Here is a 16,695-nt window from a genome sequence, read left to right on the forward strand (position 1 = left end):
TTTCACATGCACCCGCTCTCGTTGCACGATCAGATGTTGTCCCAAGGCTGCAGGATGTATCAGGATCAGGCACAGGGACGCTATTAGGAAAGACATTTGAATTACTCGAAAATACTTGATCTATATACCGGCGTTTTGGAATTTAAAGAGACCTATATCTTTGGGGTAAGGTCCCTCGGAATGTTGTTTACTTACACAGCAATTTAGCGTTCTACTCGTACTTCCTGTTTTTATAGTGGATAATATATATGGTTTAGTGTAAATTTGTCATCCGTTTTAATATGGGAGTTATAATGTTTGTTTTTTAACAAATAGACGTTTTGAATTGAGATTTAGAAATAATAGAGGTACGAATTTAAGCTCACATTAACATTGCAAATCAATTTAGAGATTTGTTAATCCTTATACAAGTGTCGATAATTTGCTGTTTTTATAGAATATAATAGAGTGTGATAACGGACTCACAACATTTCCCTTCACAGCAATATAGAGAGTGATCATACTTATATCACCTCTAATTATCTGCTTTCAACATTGGATAAAGACCGTCGAAGGTCTAAACACCATTTGGATAACTTTGGAGAGGAAAATAACAATTTCATTGATTCAGCTTATGACCCTAAGGTGAGAATAGGGATCTGCCACTAACAAATGTATTATGCACATGGTTATGGTTGCTCGGGTGATGCACAATAGGATTATCCTATATATATAGATGACACAATGTACTTTTGTTTCATCCTCATGATGGGTACTTATTTTGAATAGCCTAAGTCAGGCAAACATAGACTCTTTTTCCACCAACATAAATGGGACTTCTATATGAGGTTTATGCCTACCTCACATTTTTTTAAATGAGCGCTATTATATAAATAAAATTGATAAAAAAATCCTCTTTCTTAACAATTTTTGGGCAAGTGGAAACAAAACTAAGTTGATTGTTATCAAACTCATGTTACAAAGGTTTATTAACGTCATCGAGGGACAGTGAGGAAGATGGATGTGCGGTGTTGATGCCAGTCACAGACTGATGTGTGCATGTAAGATTGACTGCTTGCAAAGAAAAACCCAAATCTAAAGAGAATCACCAAATGAAGCAACAAAGTTAATTTTGACATTGTCTTGAAATCACACTCAAGGCGAATGTTTGCCCTACACCTTTTATTATAGACAGTGGTGCACCGATAAACATCATGCCAGCAGAAAAGTACAAAGAACTATCTCCGAGACCACGTCTCACACTGTCGAAAACAAGTGTGCACACCTGGGCAGCTTCTACGCCCTTGCAGAGTCAAGGAACCTTTGTAGCAATCATGCGGCACAAGAAAACAACAGTGTAAGTGCCAATTCATGTCCTCCAAGGTACGCTGTTGAGTGCAAGCTTATTAAGTTTCAATACTGCTGCTGACATGGGACTGATCTCTATTAATTACAACTTGAATGCCCATTCTGAAATAGTGAATCAATTCCCGACATTGTTTCATGGACTTGGGAAACTTAAAAAAATGAAGGTGCAGCTTCACATTAATGAAGGCATTCACCCTGTTGTACAGCGCCACCATCAAATTATCAAATTGTTTTTCACTTACAGAAGCAGTTAAGAAAAATAGTAACACTGCTAAAGCATGACATCATTGAGCACTGTATTTGGTCCAATGCCATGGGTTTCACCCATTGTGGTGGAGCTAAAAAAGGACAGTGGAGGTTCAGTGTGCATTTGTGTTGATATGAGACAAGCCAACAAAGCAATTGAAAGAGAAAGACATCCAGGTCTACAGACATTGCGGACATGATCACAGAGCTGAATGGCACCAACGTTTTCTCCTGCCCTGATTTGAACAAAGGCTACCATCAACTTGAACTGGAAGAAAACTGTAGGCACATTACTAAGTTTCCAACTCCTGTGGCTAGTTCAGATATAAAAGACTTAGTTTTGGTGTGTCATCACATACAGAAATCTTTCAAGATGCCATTCGCCGAATAATTCATCCTGTAACTACAGAAATGATATACTAGTTTCTGTGGCTACACAAAAGGAACACAATAAAGCAATCACACAAGTATTGCACCTGCTTGTTGATGCAGGTCTTCCACTAAATGAAGAGAAGTGTGAGTTTCACAAAAACAGACAATTCTTTCAGCATATCTTTTCTGAAAATGGAATGACTCCTGACCTCAAAAAGGTACAAGCATTGTCGTCTAATTTCCCTCCAGAAGATGTGACCATGCTGCGATCCTTCTTGGCATGGCCAGCTACTGCTCCGGGTACATTTGTGATTTTGCCACTGCAAATGCTTCTCTACGACTAACAAAGCAGGATGTTCCATTTGAATGGTCATCTGAATGCGACTGAAGTTTCACAACAATAAAAAAATTTAATTACAAATGCAACTGAAAAGGCTTACTTTGATCTGAAATTGCATATAGAGATCGTGGTAGATGCAAGCCCGCTAAAGTTGGGCGCGATCCTGGCTCAACACAATTGAGAGTCCGATGCGCAGAGACACATTGTGACCTATGTTAGCCAGAGTCTATCTCAGACTGAACATACTTATCTTATTCTCAACCTGAGAAAGAGAGATTAGCTGTAGTATGGACATGTGAACACTTCCATGTGTTCCTGTACGTAAAGTATTTCACCGGTGTCATAGATCCTTAGGAGTTGCTCACCATTTTCATAACTCCGAAAGTGAAGATGCCCCCTCGCATCAAGAGGTGGGGATTGTGTCTGCAGAAGTATGATTACACTATTGTGCACAAACTGGGCAATGTTCTAAACCCTGCAGGTTACTTTTCATGAGTGCCACTACTGCATCATAGTACAACGTTCAAAGTAGCTGAGGCCAACATCTATTTCATAGTAAAGTCAAGTTCTTCTGCTGCTGTTTCTACTGAACAGACCCTGACAGCTACTAGTACTGACAAAGACATGCTTAAGCTTAAGGAAATCATTGCAACGGAATTATAGAGGAAACATATTCTACCTTCTACAGATGATGTTGAGTACGAGAAATTTAACAATGTTCAGGAAGAGATTTCAGTCACACATGATGGTGTCATACTAAGAAGGGCAGGAATACTTATCCCTGAAAGTCTGAAGCAACAAGTTATTGAAGGGTCACACAAATAACATTGTGGCATTGCTGCAGCTAAAAGAGCCATTAGGGATCGAGTGTGGTTCCGGCGTTTTGAGACATGAGTTGAAAGAGAGCTGGAGGTTTGTCATCTGTGTAACTGTCTATCTCCCAAAACAACTCAGCACCCGCTGAATGTCTGATTTTTTTTAAGCATGCCTGGAAGATGATTGCAGCTGACTTGTTAGGACCCCTTAATAATGTACATCATCTCATGGTAGTTGTTGAAGAGTATTCATGTTTTCTTGTGGTGGAAGTCTATCAACCACACATGAGAGAGTCGAGAGGCTGGATGACATTTTCGCAACATGGGGTGTTTCTTCCATTCCCAAATCTGATAAAGGTTCACCCTTCAATAGCAGGGAGTTCAAAGACGTTCTTAATCGCTTGAACATCAACCATGAGAAAAAGACACCTCTGTTGCCACTGGCAAATGGTGCTGTTGAACAATTTATGAATACTTTGAAAAGGGTGTTTCAGCATGCAGCACTGAAGGAATCAACCTCAAGTCAGGTTCACGCCCAGTTCTCTGTGCCTACCGTTCCACTCCTCATTCCGCAACAGGAGAAAGTCCTGCCACCTTGCTGTTCTGGAGAGCTCTTAGAAAAAACATTACCACAATTGACTAACAGACGGTCACTAGACTTTGCCACTGACATCTCTTGCAAATGCAAAAAAAGGTGGAGGTGTTGGGTCTCTCGGTCAATGCCCGGACATCTCAGCTGCTAACATTGGGTGTCTGGTAGCGATGGACCCTGCGACCCTCCAGCAACTTACATTGTCGTGGTGTCCAGTGAGTCTACGTTACTTGGGGATTAGGATAGCTACTTAGAAGCAACAGTTTCCTCAACATGAATATCGGCAGGGTGATCATCGGTCTACAGGCTGCAGTCCGGTTCTGGAGAGATCTACCCCCCTCATTGATGGGATGTACGGCCTCTGTATAAAGAATAGTGCTACCTCATTGTCTTTATGTTCTACAGTGCATGCACTATGTTATCACCCGTCACTATTTTAGGGAACTTGACAGTCTAATATTAGACCTACTATGGGCTGAGAACCGGAAACTAATAGGACTGACCAATGTGAAGCAGACCTGGGTCTGAGGGGGTATTGAACGCCCCAACTTGGAGTTTTAATACATGGCAGCACAACTCCAGTATGTGGTACATTGTTTTGATAAGGAAAACAATTGGGAGAAAAGATTATTAGGAAACCCAAGTGGGAGTTATGTTCATCCGGAGCTCCTCATGTGTGACGCATGGATCCCGAAGAAGTATCCATTCTTAATTAGGCAGGTGGGTCTTGTATGGGAGCGGATGGTCACAAGAGCCCCTTGCACATGTGATTTGCTGATATGGATATTCAAACCGTTTGCGGACATAGCAAGATTTATGTCCATCTGGCAGTGGCAAGAGGAGGTTTGTGATGTCTTGGGTGACTTGTACCTAGGGGTGCAATTTATCACAATGGACAACACTGTTGACTCATTTGCACTGGGCCAAGTTCAGTACCTATAGTATAACAAAATATCATCTACAGCACGCAAGATTTGGCCCAGCTTCCCAGCAGACGCTGAGCAGAATACAAGACCTAGCTGGAGGATGGAAGCTTATAGCACATCTCAACAGGGCGTTACGGGATGACTCACTAGAGATAAACCTGAAGGCACATACCAGGTGGGAAGAAGTACTAAGAGTGCACGACTTGGGCAAGATCCATATGGAGACGTGCACTGCAAGCTCAAACACACATTTTAAGCTCGTACAATATAATTTTGTGCACCTGTTGTATATCACTCAAAAAGCTCTACATGTCATCTACCCTTCCTGATTAGAAAAATGCCTGTGATGCAACGCAGCAGAGACAGACTTCCTGAATTTGGTGTGGAATTATTCAATCACAGAGACCTTCTGGAGCGAAATACTACAGAATATAAAGGTGGCCACAGGGTGGGAGATCAAGAACTTCCCTTGAGTAGTGTTCCTGGGCCTAATCCCGTCCCCCGCAAAAAAGAAATTTCTACTATTGGGATTAGTGCTGGCCAAAAGGTGGATAGCCATTAAATGGTTAAACCCCCAACCACCAGAAGATAAAGAATAGTTGTGTGACATGTCTGATTGGGCAGTGGATGAGGAAGTCAGGATGAAGAATGTACGATGGGATGATAGTTTGGAGGACAATTTGGCAGCATGTAGACACATGCTTATGGATATCTGTGAGGCTGAGACTGGTTCAGTTATACCAGCAGAGGAAACAAGAAAAATACAGAGGCACAAAATATATACTGGGACACCAGATTATACGGGGTTGCACAACCATGGTTGAGACTATTCTTCGAATAGCAAGTTAAAAATATGATATGCAATAAGACCCTGCCACTGCCACATCACTCCAATGATTTGGACTACATCGGTTCTATCTTTACTCCACCTGAGCCATATGGGAGGTGGGGGAATTGGGAATGCTATTTGCATGAAGCACCATCAATCTCATTCTGACACGTCTTGTGTGAGGTGTTATGTAAACAATGGCTATACAATGTATTATGCTGAAAACCTAATACAAATATTTTTTTTTAATAATACATTCTGGCCACTTGGTATACCTACACCTAAATCTGCCTGATTCATATCTCGTAATCAGACCCTAAGGAGGAGGTTAGGACTTGGCAATGGTTTCTCCCTTTTGAACTTGCAGCTGATGTGCTTTCTTAATAATATCTATGAGAAGGTGGATTAATAGAAGATGTCAAAGGTTCCTATAATGTGATGCCCACTAAGTCCTCTGGATTCTGCTGCCAAGTCTATTATTGGCTCATTAGATGGGAAGGATCCTATTTCTTGCCCACCAGATGGGTATTATCTTAGAAGTATGTTACAGAGTAACAAGGTGAATTATTTGAGGGCTGTTCCTCCAATACTGTAGGTTTATGAGAGCTGGTAAACAGATATTTTGTAGCCATCGGTGTCAAAATACCAATGAGTAGATGTGGACGGGCAAAGTGCATGTCTTTTCTCTGGTTCTTCGTAGATATTTATCAGGGTAGTCTCTCCCTGAAGATAAGGACAGAAACTAAACTGGAAGTTGCTGAGGAGTTCACAGAGTTCCTGGTGCTAACAGAATTGTGAGTGTACCTTGCTCTCAAGCATCCTTGCTATGCCAATAGTCCAGATATTGATTGGTAGCTGCCCAGGGACTCTACACTGACATCCGGAGTCTTCAACTCATACCTTAAACGTATCTGATTTTTTAAAATGTTTTATGGAGAGACACATAGGAACATTTGAATGAGAGTTTGAGGGCAGCCAGGCACAGTTGACAGACTTTGATACTTCAGCTCTCCTTGAGAGCTGCTGTACACCTTTAGAACCGTTTTGATCAAAACAATTTGGTATGTAGACTGCAGTGATCTCATTGTATGTGGCAGGGCCGAAGGTTTCTTCTATGTTAGTGACTGGGTTAAGAGTGTATCTATTTTGCACCAAATTAAAGTAATAACGGCTCTTATGTATTAATGCATTTCCTCATAAACACCCATTGGGTAAAACCTTTCAGTACATAATGTTATTACATATTTGTTGAGACACTGTCACCATCGACGTTGGCTGCAATGTAAGAGTAAGACCTAAGGAATTCTGTGACAGAAGTCTCAGCTTTGGGTCTTTGGTTTGTTTTGATAATATTTTACTCCTTCAGTTTAGTAACAGTGGAGAGGGGCACCTGGTCACAGACACAGGATATATTATTTTGGATACCTCATCCGAAAAAGAGTTGTCGTGCTGAAGCAGATATCTGGAAGCGGTGAGGCAATAAAAACTACTTTTCCCAATCGAAAACATTTGTTCTCCCTTAAGTCATCCTACAGGCACGAAAAAGGAAAGCATCAGATGGAAGCCTCCTAAAACACTTTTTTCAGTAGGTGGAAGGTCCTCGGTGTTAAAGAGATTTATCTACCTTGGTACATATTGGTTGGACTGTGATCATATACTAGAGGCTGTTAGCAACACCATCTTCATCTCCAATGGCATACACATCATTAATAACAGTGTTAACAGTGTAACAAACTGCGCCACAAACTGGCACTGAGGTCAAGAAAAATGGTTTGGAAAGAAACGTATGTGACAACATCCTTTCACAAATACAGATTTTAGACATGCACTTACCGAAACAGGTCATCAGCCAATGATTCCTCTCTTGCATGCTGTGTCTGTTCCTGCCATACAAAAAAAGAAAGATATCTTTAGATTGTGTAACTCCAGAAGAATAGTTATTTTCAACAATTAACACTTAAGCTACTAGCAAAGCATATGTGAGAATGAGGCTCAACTAAGCCAGAGACTGAGGCACCTCATAATTTAATTATTTCTAGCCCCTGCCTGCCTGTCCCTCCCTGCTGCCGACTGTCTGCCGCCCGCCGCCCGCAGGTGAGTCACTGATGTGTGCATGTTTGCAAACTGCATTCGCAATCATCAGATTCATCGAGGCATTGGCATATGGCACTGTGGGCCGGGCATATACCTATTTGTTTAATTCCCGCAGACCTGAATCCCTGGATTGTGGTTGTGGATTTATTTGTGAGCACTGAGCAGGCCTGCCTGCTGTTGCTGAGCAGGGGCCAGGGGCAGGCGGACGACCCGACGGAGCCGACTGCTGCCGCCGGAGCGAGGTGGTGGTGGTGGCTGAGTGCCTGCCTGTGCCTGCGAGAGTCCAGCTACGCTAGCTACTCTAGTAGGCCTAACCCCCCTTTAGCAGACAGCCCCTTGGTTCCTCCTGCCACGGGCTGCCGCCCGCCACACCAGAAAGAAAGGAAAACAGATACAGGGCTTTGTGGGTCACAACGGGCTTCATAAGGCCGCAGCGCTTCACTCCGCTGCCTGGATTCGAGGAGACAAGGTAAAATCCGTGCATGTCAGCTGGGATTGAAAAGGGCTACCTGCCTGATTCAAGCAGACTTAAAAGACATATTCAAAGGCCTCATTTATTTGACGGTTCTGCACATGCCCTTTAATGTGAGATCCTCTAGAACTCAGCATTTCTCTCTCACAAAAGCAATTTACGAGAGGTTTTAGCAGCATTTAGTCAAATAATGGTAGTTTCCTTGCGAAGGGTCCAGTTTCAAGGCGCTTAATGAAGATCCCTCTTCGCGCAGGAGCGGGGGTTACTTGTCTCCTTCGGGCGTGGAAGTGTTGTGTTGTTTCGACCAGTCTGCCTGCTGTGTTGTTAGTCTGCGGATGGTAAGAGGAGACTGAAATAAGGTGCAAACAGGGATCCCAAAGTTTGAGCATGCCAGGGTTTTGAAGCGCGATAAAAAACATATTCCTCTTAGCTAATTACATTCTATACTAGGATGTAACTAGACACAGAGGAGAAAAAATTCAGTCTGCAAAAATACAATGTAAATGCAAGCTGGATGAATGAAATGGATTACAGCATGGGAGACACACATTTAACTACAGCAGAGATGCTGAACTGTGGTTTGTAAAGTAGCCTCGAATTTGTCACTGGTCTTGAATCAGGCAGTGCTAATGATAGCTTGTATTTTGCAGTGTGTAATGCAGTTATTCGTGCATTGGAACATGGGTATCACAATATATCCTGCAATCTGATTGGCCACGGAGTGGATTTTACTAAACACGTTTTTCATGACACACAGTTGCAGGTTATATTAGTCATGCTTCAGACAGAACCCATCATGGTTTGTAAGGCAGACGTTGCAGTGCAAACGGTCATGCTTGTGACTATTATTAACACATTTGTTAAGGCAGTCTATAGCATGAAATCAGTCATGAAAAATTTACACTGTCCTAATTATGATTGAGAAACAGTCTTTAAGGCAGGGAGGGACTCTGGTCTAGTAGTAGGGAGTAGGTGTGGTCCAGTGGTTAGGATGTTTTCTTTGGGACCACAACATCTGATTGCTTTCCCCATGTGACTACAGTGGGTGATTGAGGGTATATTGCTTTGTCTCATTATGTACTCTATTTCATTACCATCCAAAGACTTGTGCACTTAGGGACAATGCTAAACCATTACTGTGATGTGCTATATAAACATCTGGGCATTTACAGATTCATGCAAAACAGCGTAAAAGTGATTAGACTGTAGCTCAGGCTCGAGGATTTTGCAGTATTCCTCCATGCTAGAGTGGTAGCTATACAATGCCAATTGTCTGTTTGACTGCAGTATCGTCATTATGGGTCATACCTGGCTAAGAGTAGACGTGTGAGTTAGAATGTATCAACTTTCCCTAAAACCCGACAAAAATACTAGGTCATTCCCAATGATCATAAAACAGAACAAAGTTAGATCTGAGAATCTTCTCTTTGTATGCAAGAAACAGGACTATTTATGTTTTTAGGTGGTCATTTCTGCTTCTGTTCCATTTTTTGCAGCTTTTAATTTTTCATTAATATGCACAGCACATTTCTTTGAACAGGGGCACCGACAAGCACAATAAAACACATAATTTATTTGGGCTGTGTGATTCAAGCGTCTATTGTTTCATCTGTTTTGACCAAAAAATCAAGTTATGTTATGCATATTTGTACAGCACGCTATTTACCCCGAGGCACTTCACAGGTGGGTAGGTGGTGTCTCCCAGGTGATTTATTTGAAAAGCCAGGTCTTCAGCTTCCTGTGGAACTCAAGAGACGATGAGGAGGCTCTGATGTGTTGTGGGAGATTGTTCCATGTTTTGGGGGATATGTATGAGAAAACAAGGCCTACTGCTCCATTTTTGTGTATGCGGGTTCTTCTGATAGTGTCTATTTTTGGTGGTCTATGTAAGAATGTCTATGGGTACACATATGACTGGGTGGGTAACCTGGTGCGGTTTAAGGTCATCCTCTACTATTTACTGTGCTTTGAAAGTTGATACAATTGATAATGTAATGAAAAATGTGCTGTAAAATTCACCATTTTGGTCCGTCGTTTTCTAAAATTTTCCCAAACCCCCTAGTAGCGGTCGGGCTCGCTCGCTGCGCTCGCTCGCTACACGCCACACAGGAGCTGGACTAGCAAAATTTGCCAGGGCTGCTTTCAGTTCCCAGTCCGGCCCTGATTGTACACATAGACGACGAATACTCATAGAATAGCAAGATGTGAAGCACATGTGAGAACTGGGCAGTTATACTGAACAGTAAAAAAAAGAGACCAAATATGCTCAATATCAACTACTATTGGCAAAGTTATTCAACAAATCAATTATCATATTGGGAGGAGGAGGACAAAGGCAATGGGAAGTTTTCAGCGGTTTTGATATCTGTCGGAAGAAGGAGCAGGGAATTGGCTCTTCAGAGCTCATCAAGGAGAGAAACGCAATTCATGGTGCAAGGGAGCTAGAGGCGTGAGAATCTGAAAGAGTCAGCTATGGTTAGCAGCGTGCAGACTCCCTCAATTTTTAAATGGATCATATGAAATACATGCAGGTGAGGTACAGTGAGCAGCTCCATGAATGGAATCCAGCAGGAGTAATAGGAGCTTAAAAAACTCTGCTTACAGTAGGGATCCAACAGGCGTGGTGGCAGAAGCAGGAGGCAGACGTTTGTCTGGGAATATTTATAAGGGTACAAGCAAAACATCTGAACATTTAGTCTTGTGGCGACTGAAATCTAACGTGTGTGTAAACTTGCTGCTGAAAATTTGCATCTTATTGCTGGCATGCTACGTCAGTAAAACAAAGTTTACATATCTTATGCTCATGAATCCAGTGAAAACAGGTATTGAAATTGGGATAAACTTTAGAGGAAATGTTTTCCCTCATGAAATTTAGCTCCAAGGAGATGAAAATAATTATTGGATGAAAACATTCTAATTAGAGCAGTAGGCGACCGAAAAGTCTGGTGACTGACTGCAAAGAATGTATTTATAGGGCTTTTGGCCTGTTCATAACCTGTTTACACATATCCACTGGTCGCTTTCTTCCTATTTGTCTCATCTTGAACACCATGTCTTTGTTTTGATTTCATCATCCGTGTGAGTTGAGGCTTTCAAGAACACAAATGAGGCATAACAGCAGACAATGAGCTACTGCCACAAAAAGCAGAAAACAAAGGTTGCCCAGTGCGGTTGATCCCAGCATTGCAAAACAAACGTCAGTGCAACTGTCAATGAAATTACAAACTTTTTTTTAAAAGTACACCCTACTTTTACCACATAGAAACTGTAAAAAGAAACTACGTGTCAACATTCTAAAATATTAATATGGAGTCTGGAGTAAATTTTATACGCAAGCTATATTTGTACTGCATTCAGCCATCAGACATTTAGGCTGATGAGCACAGCATGTATTGTCATTATCTCTGAAATTATCAAGGATTTTAGGTGCTTGCCACAACAATGTCCTCTCTAAACACCTCTAGTAGGTTTGTATCTCATTTCTAGCCAGTGGCGACCGGCATAGGTAAGCGTGGTGAAAAGCGTGACATGGGGGGGAGCTGACAGATGTCAGAATGTATTTAATTAAATATACCTATTCCGTCGTCTGTTGACTCCCCCCACGCCCCCTCCCACCCCGCCCCGCCTCATTTACCTGTGCCGGCCACTGCAGTTTCCAGCACAATAGCAAGAAATACAGAGCCAAAAATCTCAAATTGGTAAAATGTCCTAATAATATAGGTTGCGAAGGTATGCTATAAAAATATCAAGTTGTAGAAATTGAATATCACTTATTGGTCCTTTGGCTGGATGACTAACTGACCTAATATATTTAAGGCCATACTTTGAAGAAGAAAACACTGCTGGTTAAAATAACTATCTTACCTCCATTTCTTCACGTAGCCAGAGTTCCAACTCTGAATTCTTTTTTGCATTATGAGCAATGAGGTCTGATCCACCAATGATGTTTGGAAATCCATCTGCTCCAGGGTATGACACCTTAATAATTTATATAAAAACAATATAAGATTAGGACAGCCAACTCAAAATTTGATCATTATAAAAATACTAATCTGATTGCACTATGCTCATGAAGTGATCCAGTGCCCCTGTTCTATCTAGTGCCTAGTTATGAGAACTATCATTAAACTTTTGAGTTGCCTATAAATCAGCAAAATCTAAAAAAAATGTGCAAAAGTTTAAATTTGTAGACTTAGGATGTCTTTTAGAGTTTGGTGGATGGGATACTCTGTCAAAACATAGAGTATATTCCACCCGCTGTATTACAAGTGTCACAGTAATGTAATGTAATGTAATGTATGTATACTTGTAAAGCGCACTGTTACCTCGTTACGTGGTGTCCTGGCGCTGTATACCGCTGGGGAACCCGTCCTGGCTTTCCCTGTGAGAGGGCACCCCCAAGGTGAAGCCAGGCAACCCCGGCGCTGCTGGGGCCGTTGTGGAGATTAAGCAAGCTATTGCCCAGAGTTGCAAAGTGGGACCCATGGTTAGCGTAGGCACCTAGGCGAGAATGATTGAGTCCGCGGACATTGACCCAAGACCCTGCCGCGTCGGGAATTGAACCCTGGTCCCGGGCCGACTTCTGCTTCAGGGTCTGCCCCTTCTAACCAGTGAGCCACACTTCTCCACAGCTTATAATGCACTTCAGTCGATGCATTTGGGACAGAGTACCCCATTCATCAAAGTCTAAATAAGGCCCTTATTTACCAAGTCAGGTTTGCTACAGCTCTTTAAATCTACAAAGAAATAATTACATAAAAAGAAACGATTCATTTTTTGTCCTCCAAAGTAAGACAATGTAATCAATAAATCCCAAACTAAGCAGAACATTAAGAACCAGGGCGAAGATGTTACCATGCATTAAACTGAATAGAGTTATCATCTTTTATGATGAATGATGCATCTTAGAACCTCGATTGGACAAAGAGTAGGTACAAGAAGGGATAGTCCATGAAGAGCACGTTTAATATGGAATACGTGATGCAGAGACACAGCAAAAAACGAAAGCAGGCACAAGGGGCTGATAAGAAAAACAGACCCTCGGAGAGCAATATATGAGCGGGAAAATCAGAAACCGGAGAATCTACAAACAGAATTAAGGAAAGTTATGTAGTGGGGTCAGTGGAAAAGAAGCAAAGAATAAACAGCAGTGAAGAAAATAAATGTAATAAGAAAACAATGCAGACAAAATGGAAATGGCAGAAGAAAGAGGGTGAAAAGGCAAAGGAGGAAGGGGAGAAGGTAAAATATAACAGTGGACTTAGAATAACGGAAACAGGAAAATAATGTGCACCAGACAGCAGTCTTCGCACCAGAGCAGAAGTGTGAATGACTTTCAAGAAACAACACATGGAAAAGGAGTGACCTTCTCCTGGCAGGATGGCCAAACGGGGAGTGAGCTCAAAATGCGGTTGAAAAGGGAAAATGCATGTTACAAATTGGGTCGTTGGTTGACAGGGGTGTGAGCCCAGGTCAAGAAGCAACCACAGTCCTTGTCAGAGTAAGGCACAAACAAACCCCAAAAGAACCTGTGCTCAACATCCTGGCAGCGTGGCTGAGCAGTCAGACTTAACTTAGAGGCAATGTGTAAAGTATTTGTGCAACATTTCAAACAGTAAAAAAGCGAAAACCCCACACAAAAAGATCCCACACTAGATTCATTTAATAAATAAAACCAGACCATGATGCCAAAAAATCCAATCGAAAAAACTGAAGTTATGTATTTTTAAAGAACAAACTTTAAAATAGTGCCTTTTAAAAGCACAAAGAGCCAACCGCGGCTATCTGGTCGCACTAGACCAGGTCAAAGTCAAATGTTGAGGCCGACAGCGATGGAGCACGGGTCAGATATAGTCCCAGACAAGTCTCGCTGAAGTTTTACATTCTCATTTTTGTGCCATTAGTCCTGTTTGTGTTGGAGAGGCTCACAAGGAACCAAGAGAGCATCATGGATGGTGGTCGGCGTGGTATGAAGAGCAGGCTGGGTTTCGCGAATGGGCAGGCTGTAGTTCCATGTGACGGTCCTCCACGGGCAATCAATGCTTGCTGTGTTAAGAGATGGGCTGGTGGTGGCTCGCACTGAATTTCCGTCTGAGTTGCGTGGTTCAGGTGTGAACGGACCCATTTGCGAAGAGCTCAAAAGATTGATTTCAAAAGCTTGTGAACCGCACCAAGGGTCCAGGACCTGAAAGGCACCACTTGGGGTCAGGGACGGTGGTGGGCACACTGCCTCACATCCCAGCACAGATGGCCCCAATGCTTTATGTTAAATGCTCTGTTTGATGCACCTGTGGGCCAGTGAGTGGTATAGAGACTTGAGAGGACTTTAACAGCATTTCCAGCTACCCCAGAAAAAAAGCCTGCTGCTAACTCCTGATGAAGGGCTAAACCCAGAAACGCATGGCGCGATACATACAGCACTAGCTGCACCCACTTAGGTGAAAATTACAGACTACAAATGAAGTAAGCCCAAATTTGTACTGCATTTACCATAATGCAATGGGACACACTACATGCTGGAGTGTGAGACAGTGTGCTCCCACCTGTTTCCTGTTTTAAAAGGCTACCTTGAGCCAGCAAGCGGACGAGCTCTGGCTGATGCACCTGTGTGCAAGTGAGTGATACTGAGACCTAAGAGGACTTTTGCAGCATTCCCTGGAACCCTAGAAAAAGCCTGCTGCTATCTACTGATAAAAAGCGAAATCCCGAAACACATGTCTAGAGATATACAGGACTAGCTGCACCCCATTAGGTAAAAAATTACAGACTATAAATGCAGTAAGTGCAAATTTGTACTGCATTTACCATAGTGCAATGGGGCAAATTGCATGCTGGAGTGTGAGGCACTGTGCTCCTAGCGCTTTCCTAGGCCTTTGAGTTCGGCTGGGTTCTGGTTTCACAATGAAGTTGCAGGTCAAGTCTTTCTTCCCAAGGCAAGAGGGTAGCAGGTCAGCACAGCAGGACAGCAGTTCCTTTAAAGCAGCAGTCAAGCAGAGTGGCAGTCCTTCTAGCAGCACAACAGTCCTTCTTCCTGTCAGAATATCCACAGGTCCAGAAGTATACTGAAGAGTTGGTGTCTGAGGTACACCGTTGTGCCTTTGAAGTGGGAAAAAGCTTCTAGTGGCGTACATTCAAAGTGCACAGAATTCTTGCTTCCCTGGCTCCAGTCTAACTACAGGGGTATGCAGCCCTTTGTGTGGAGACAGGCCACAGCCTATTCAAGTATAAGTAGGGCTGTGCCCAGATCCTCCCACCCATCCTGCCAGCATTGGCGCATCCAGTCACACCTAAGCTCTCATTGTGTATGGCTGTCTAAGAGAAATACACAAAGTCAAATTGTCACCCACATGCAGTTATGCAAACCAGATATAGGCTGCAGGCACCAAATGGCTAAGGCAACAAAATACCAACTTTCTAAAAGTGCCATTTTCAGAACTGCAATTTAAAATCCGAAGTCACCATAAGTTAGGATTTTAAATTCGGATTCCAGAGACACCAAACATGAATTAAAATCTCTTCCTATTTGGAAATTACACGTATAAAATGTATTAAGGCAACTTCAATGTTATCCTATGGGAGAGATAGGCCTTGCAGTAGTGAAAAACTAATTTACGAGCTTTTCATTACTAGGACATGTAAACCTAAAAATACATGTCTTAATTTTTAAATACATTGCATCTTGCCCTCTGGGCTGTCCAAGAACCAACCTTGGGATGGCTTATATAAATTAAAAAGGAAGGTTTGGGCTGGCAAAAGGTTTACGTTGCCAGGTTGAAATGGCAGATAGCACACACAGGCTCTGCAATGGCAAGCCCGAGACATGTTTAAAGTGCTACTTAACTGAATTCCACAACCAGTGCTGCAGTCCCACTAGTAGCATTTAATTTACAGGCCTAGGGCACACATAGTGACACTTTACTAGGGACTTATAAGAAAATTAAATTTGACACCTTGACGTAAGCCAATATTACAATGTTTTGGGGAAAGAGCATAACCACTTTAGCGCTGGTTAGCAGTGATACCGTGCGCAGAGTCCTATGGTCAGGAAAAACAGGTGGGAAAGCAAAATGTTAGGGGGAAACTACACCAAGGGTGCCAGGATTAACACTGCCTCTTAAGGGCAAATGTTAGTCACACACAAGAGAGGGTGCCCTTTTGTTTTAGAGGACAGGCTGGCATCTCAGACACAGAAAAAAAGCAGTTGTAGAACCATATTTCAAGGGGAGGGAATCGCCAAAGTTGCCACACCCATGAGCTAGGCTAGGGTGTTCCAAACACCAAGAGAAGGGTTCTGCCATGTTGAAAGTGGGCAGAACAGTATACCCTGGGATAGCTAGATGCTACACTTTACATGATGTTGTCATCAGAAAGGAGGGACCTAGTATGCCAATTGGCTAGTTAGCTGTCCAAACTCTTTGAGCTTGTGGTGGGCATAACAGTGGCACCTAGACCTCAAATCTAGTCTGTACCGGAGAGAGCAAGAAGGACTGCCTTGGTGATCCATGGACCCAGAAAAGAGAGGCTTCATCAAAGACTGGACTGCACCTGCTCCACCTTTGGCTAACAAAGAGGTGTGAGCCTTCGGTGTCCTACTGGATAAAATGTCACCCTCAAGCCCCAGATTCAGAATTTATTTGACTCCAAGAGTCATCTGGGGGACTCT

The 16,695-nt window shown here is 42.6% G+C and overlaps 1 protein-coding gene across 3 annotated transcripts in view; it reads right to left on the minus strand.

Moving 5' to 3' along the window:
* Nucleotides 1-16,695, minus strand: part of NBN (nibrin) — a 325,485-nt gene that overhangs the window by 23,765 nt on the left and 285,025 nt on the right. For all 3 annotated transcript variants that reach the window (XM_086965975.1, XM_086965973.1, XM_086965974.1), the window contains exons 14-15: nucleotides 11,898-12,011; nucleotides 7,301-7,350 (exon numbers count right to left, since the gene is read on the minus strand). In XM_086965975.1, coding sequence (XP_086822101.1) covers nucleotides 7,301-7,350; nucleotides 11,898-12,011 — 164 coding nt within the window. The remainder of the gene's footprint in view (nucleotides 1-7,300; nucleotides 7,351-11,897; nucleotides 12,012-16,695) is intronic.

This window comes from Lissotriton vulgaris, chromosome 4_1 (genome assembly GCF_964263255.1).
Source record: "Lissotriton vulgaris chromosome 4_1, aLisVul1.2, whole genome shotgun sequence".
Classification (NCBI taxonomy): Eukaryota; Metazoa; Chordata; class Amphibia; order Caudata; family Salamandridae; genus Lissotriton; species Lissotriton vulgaris.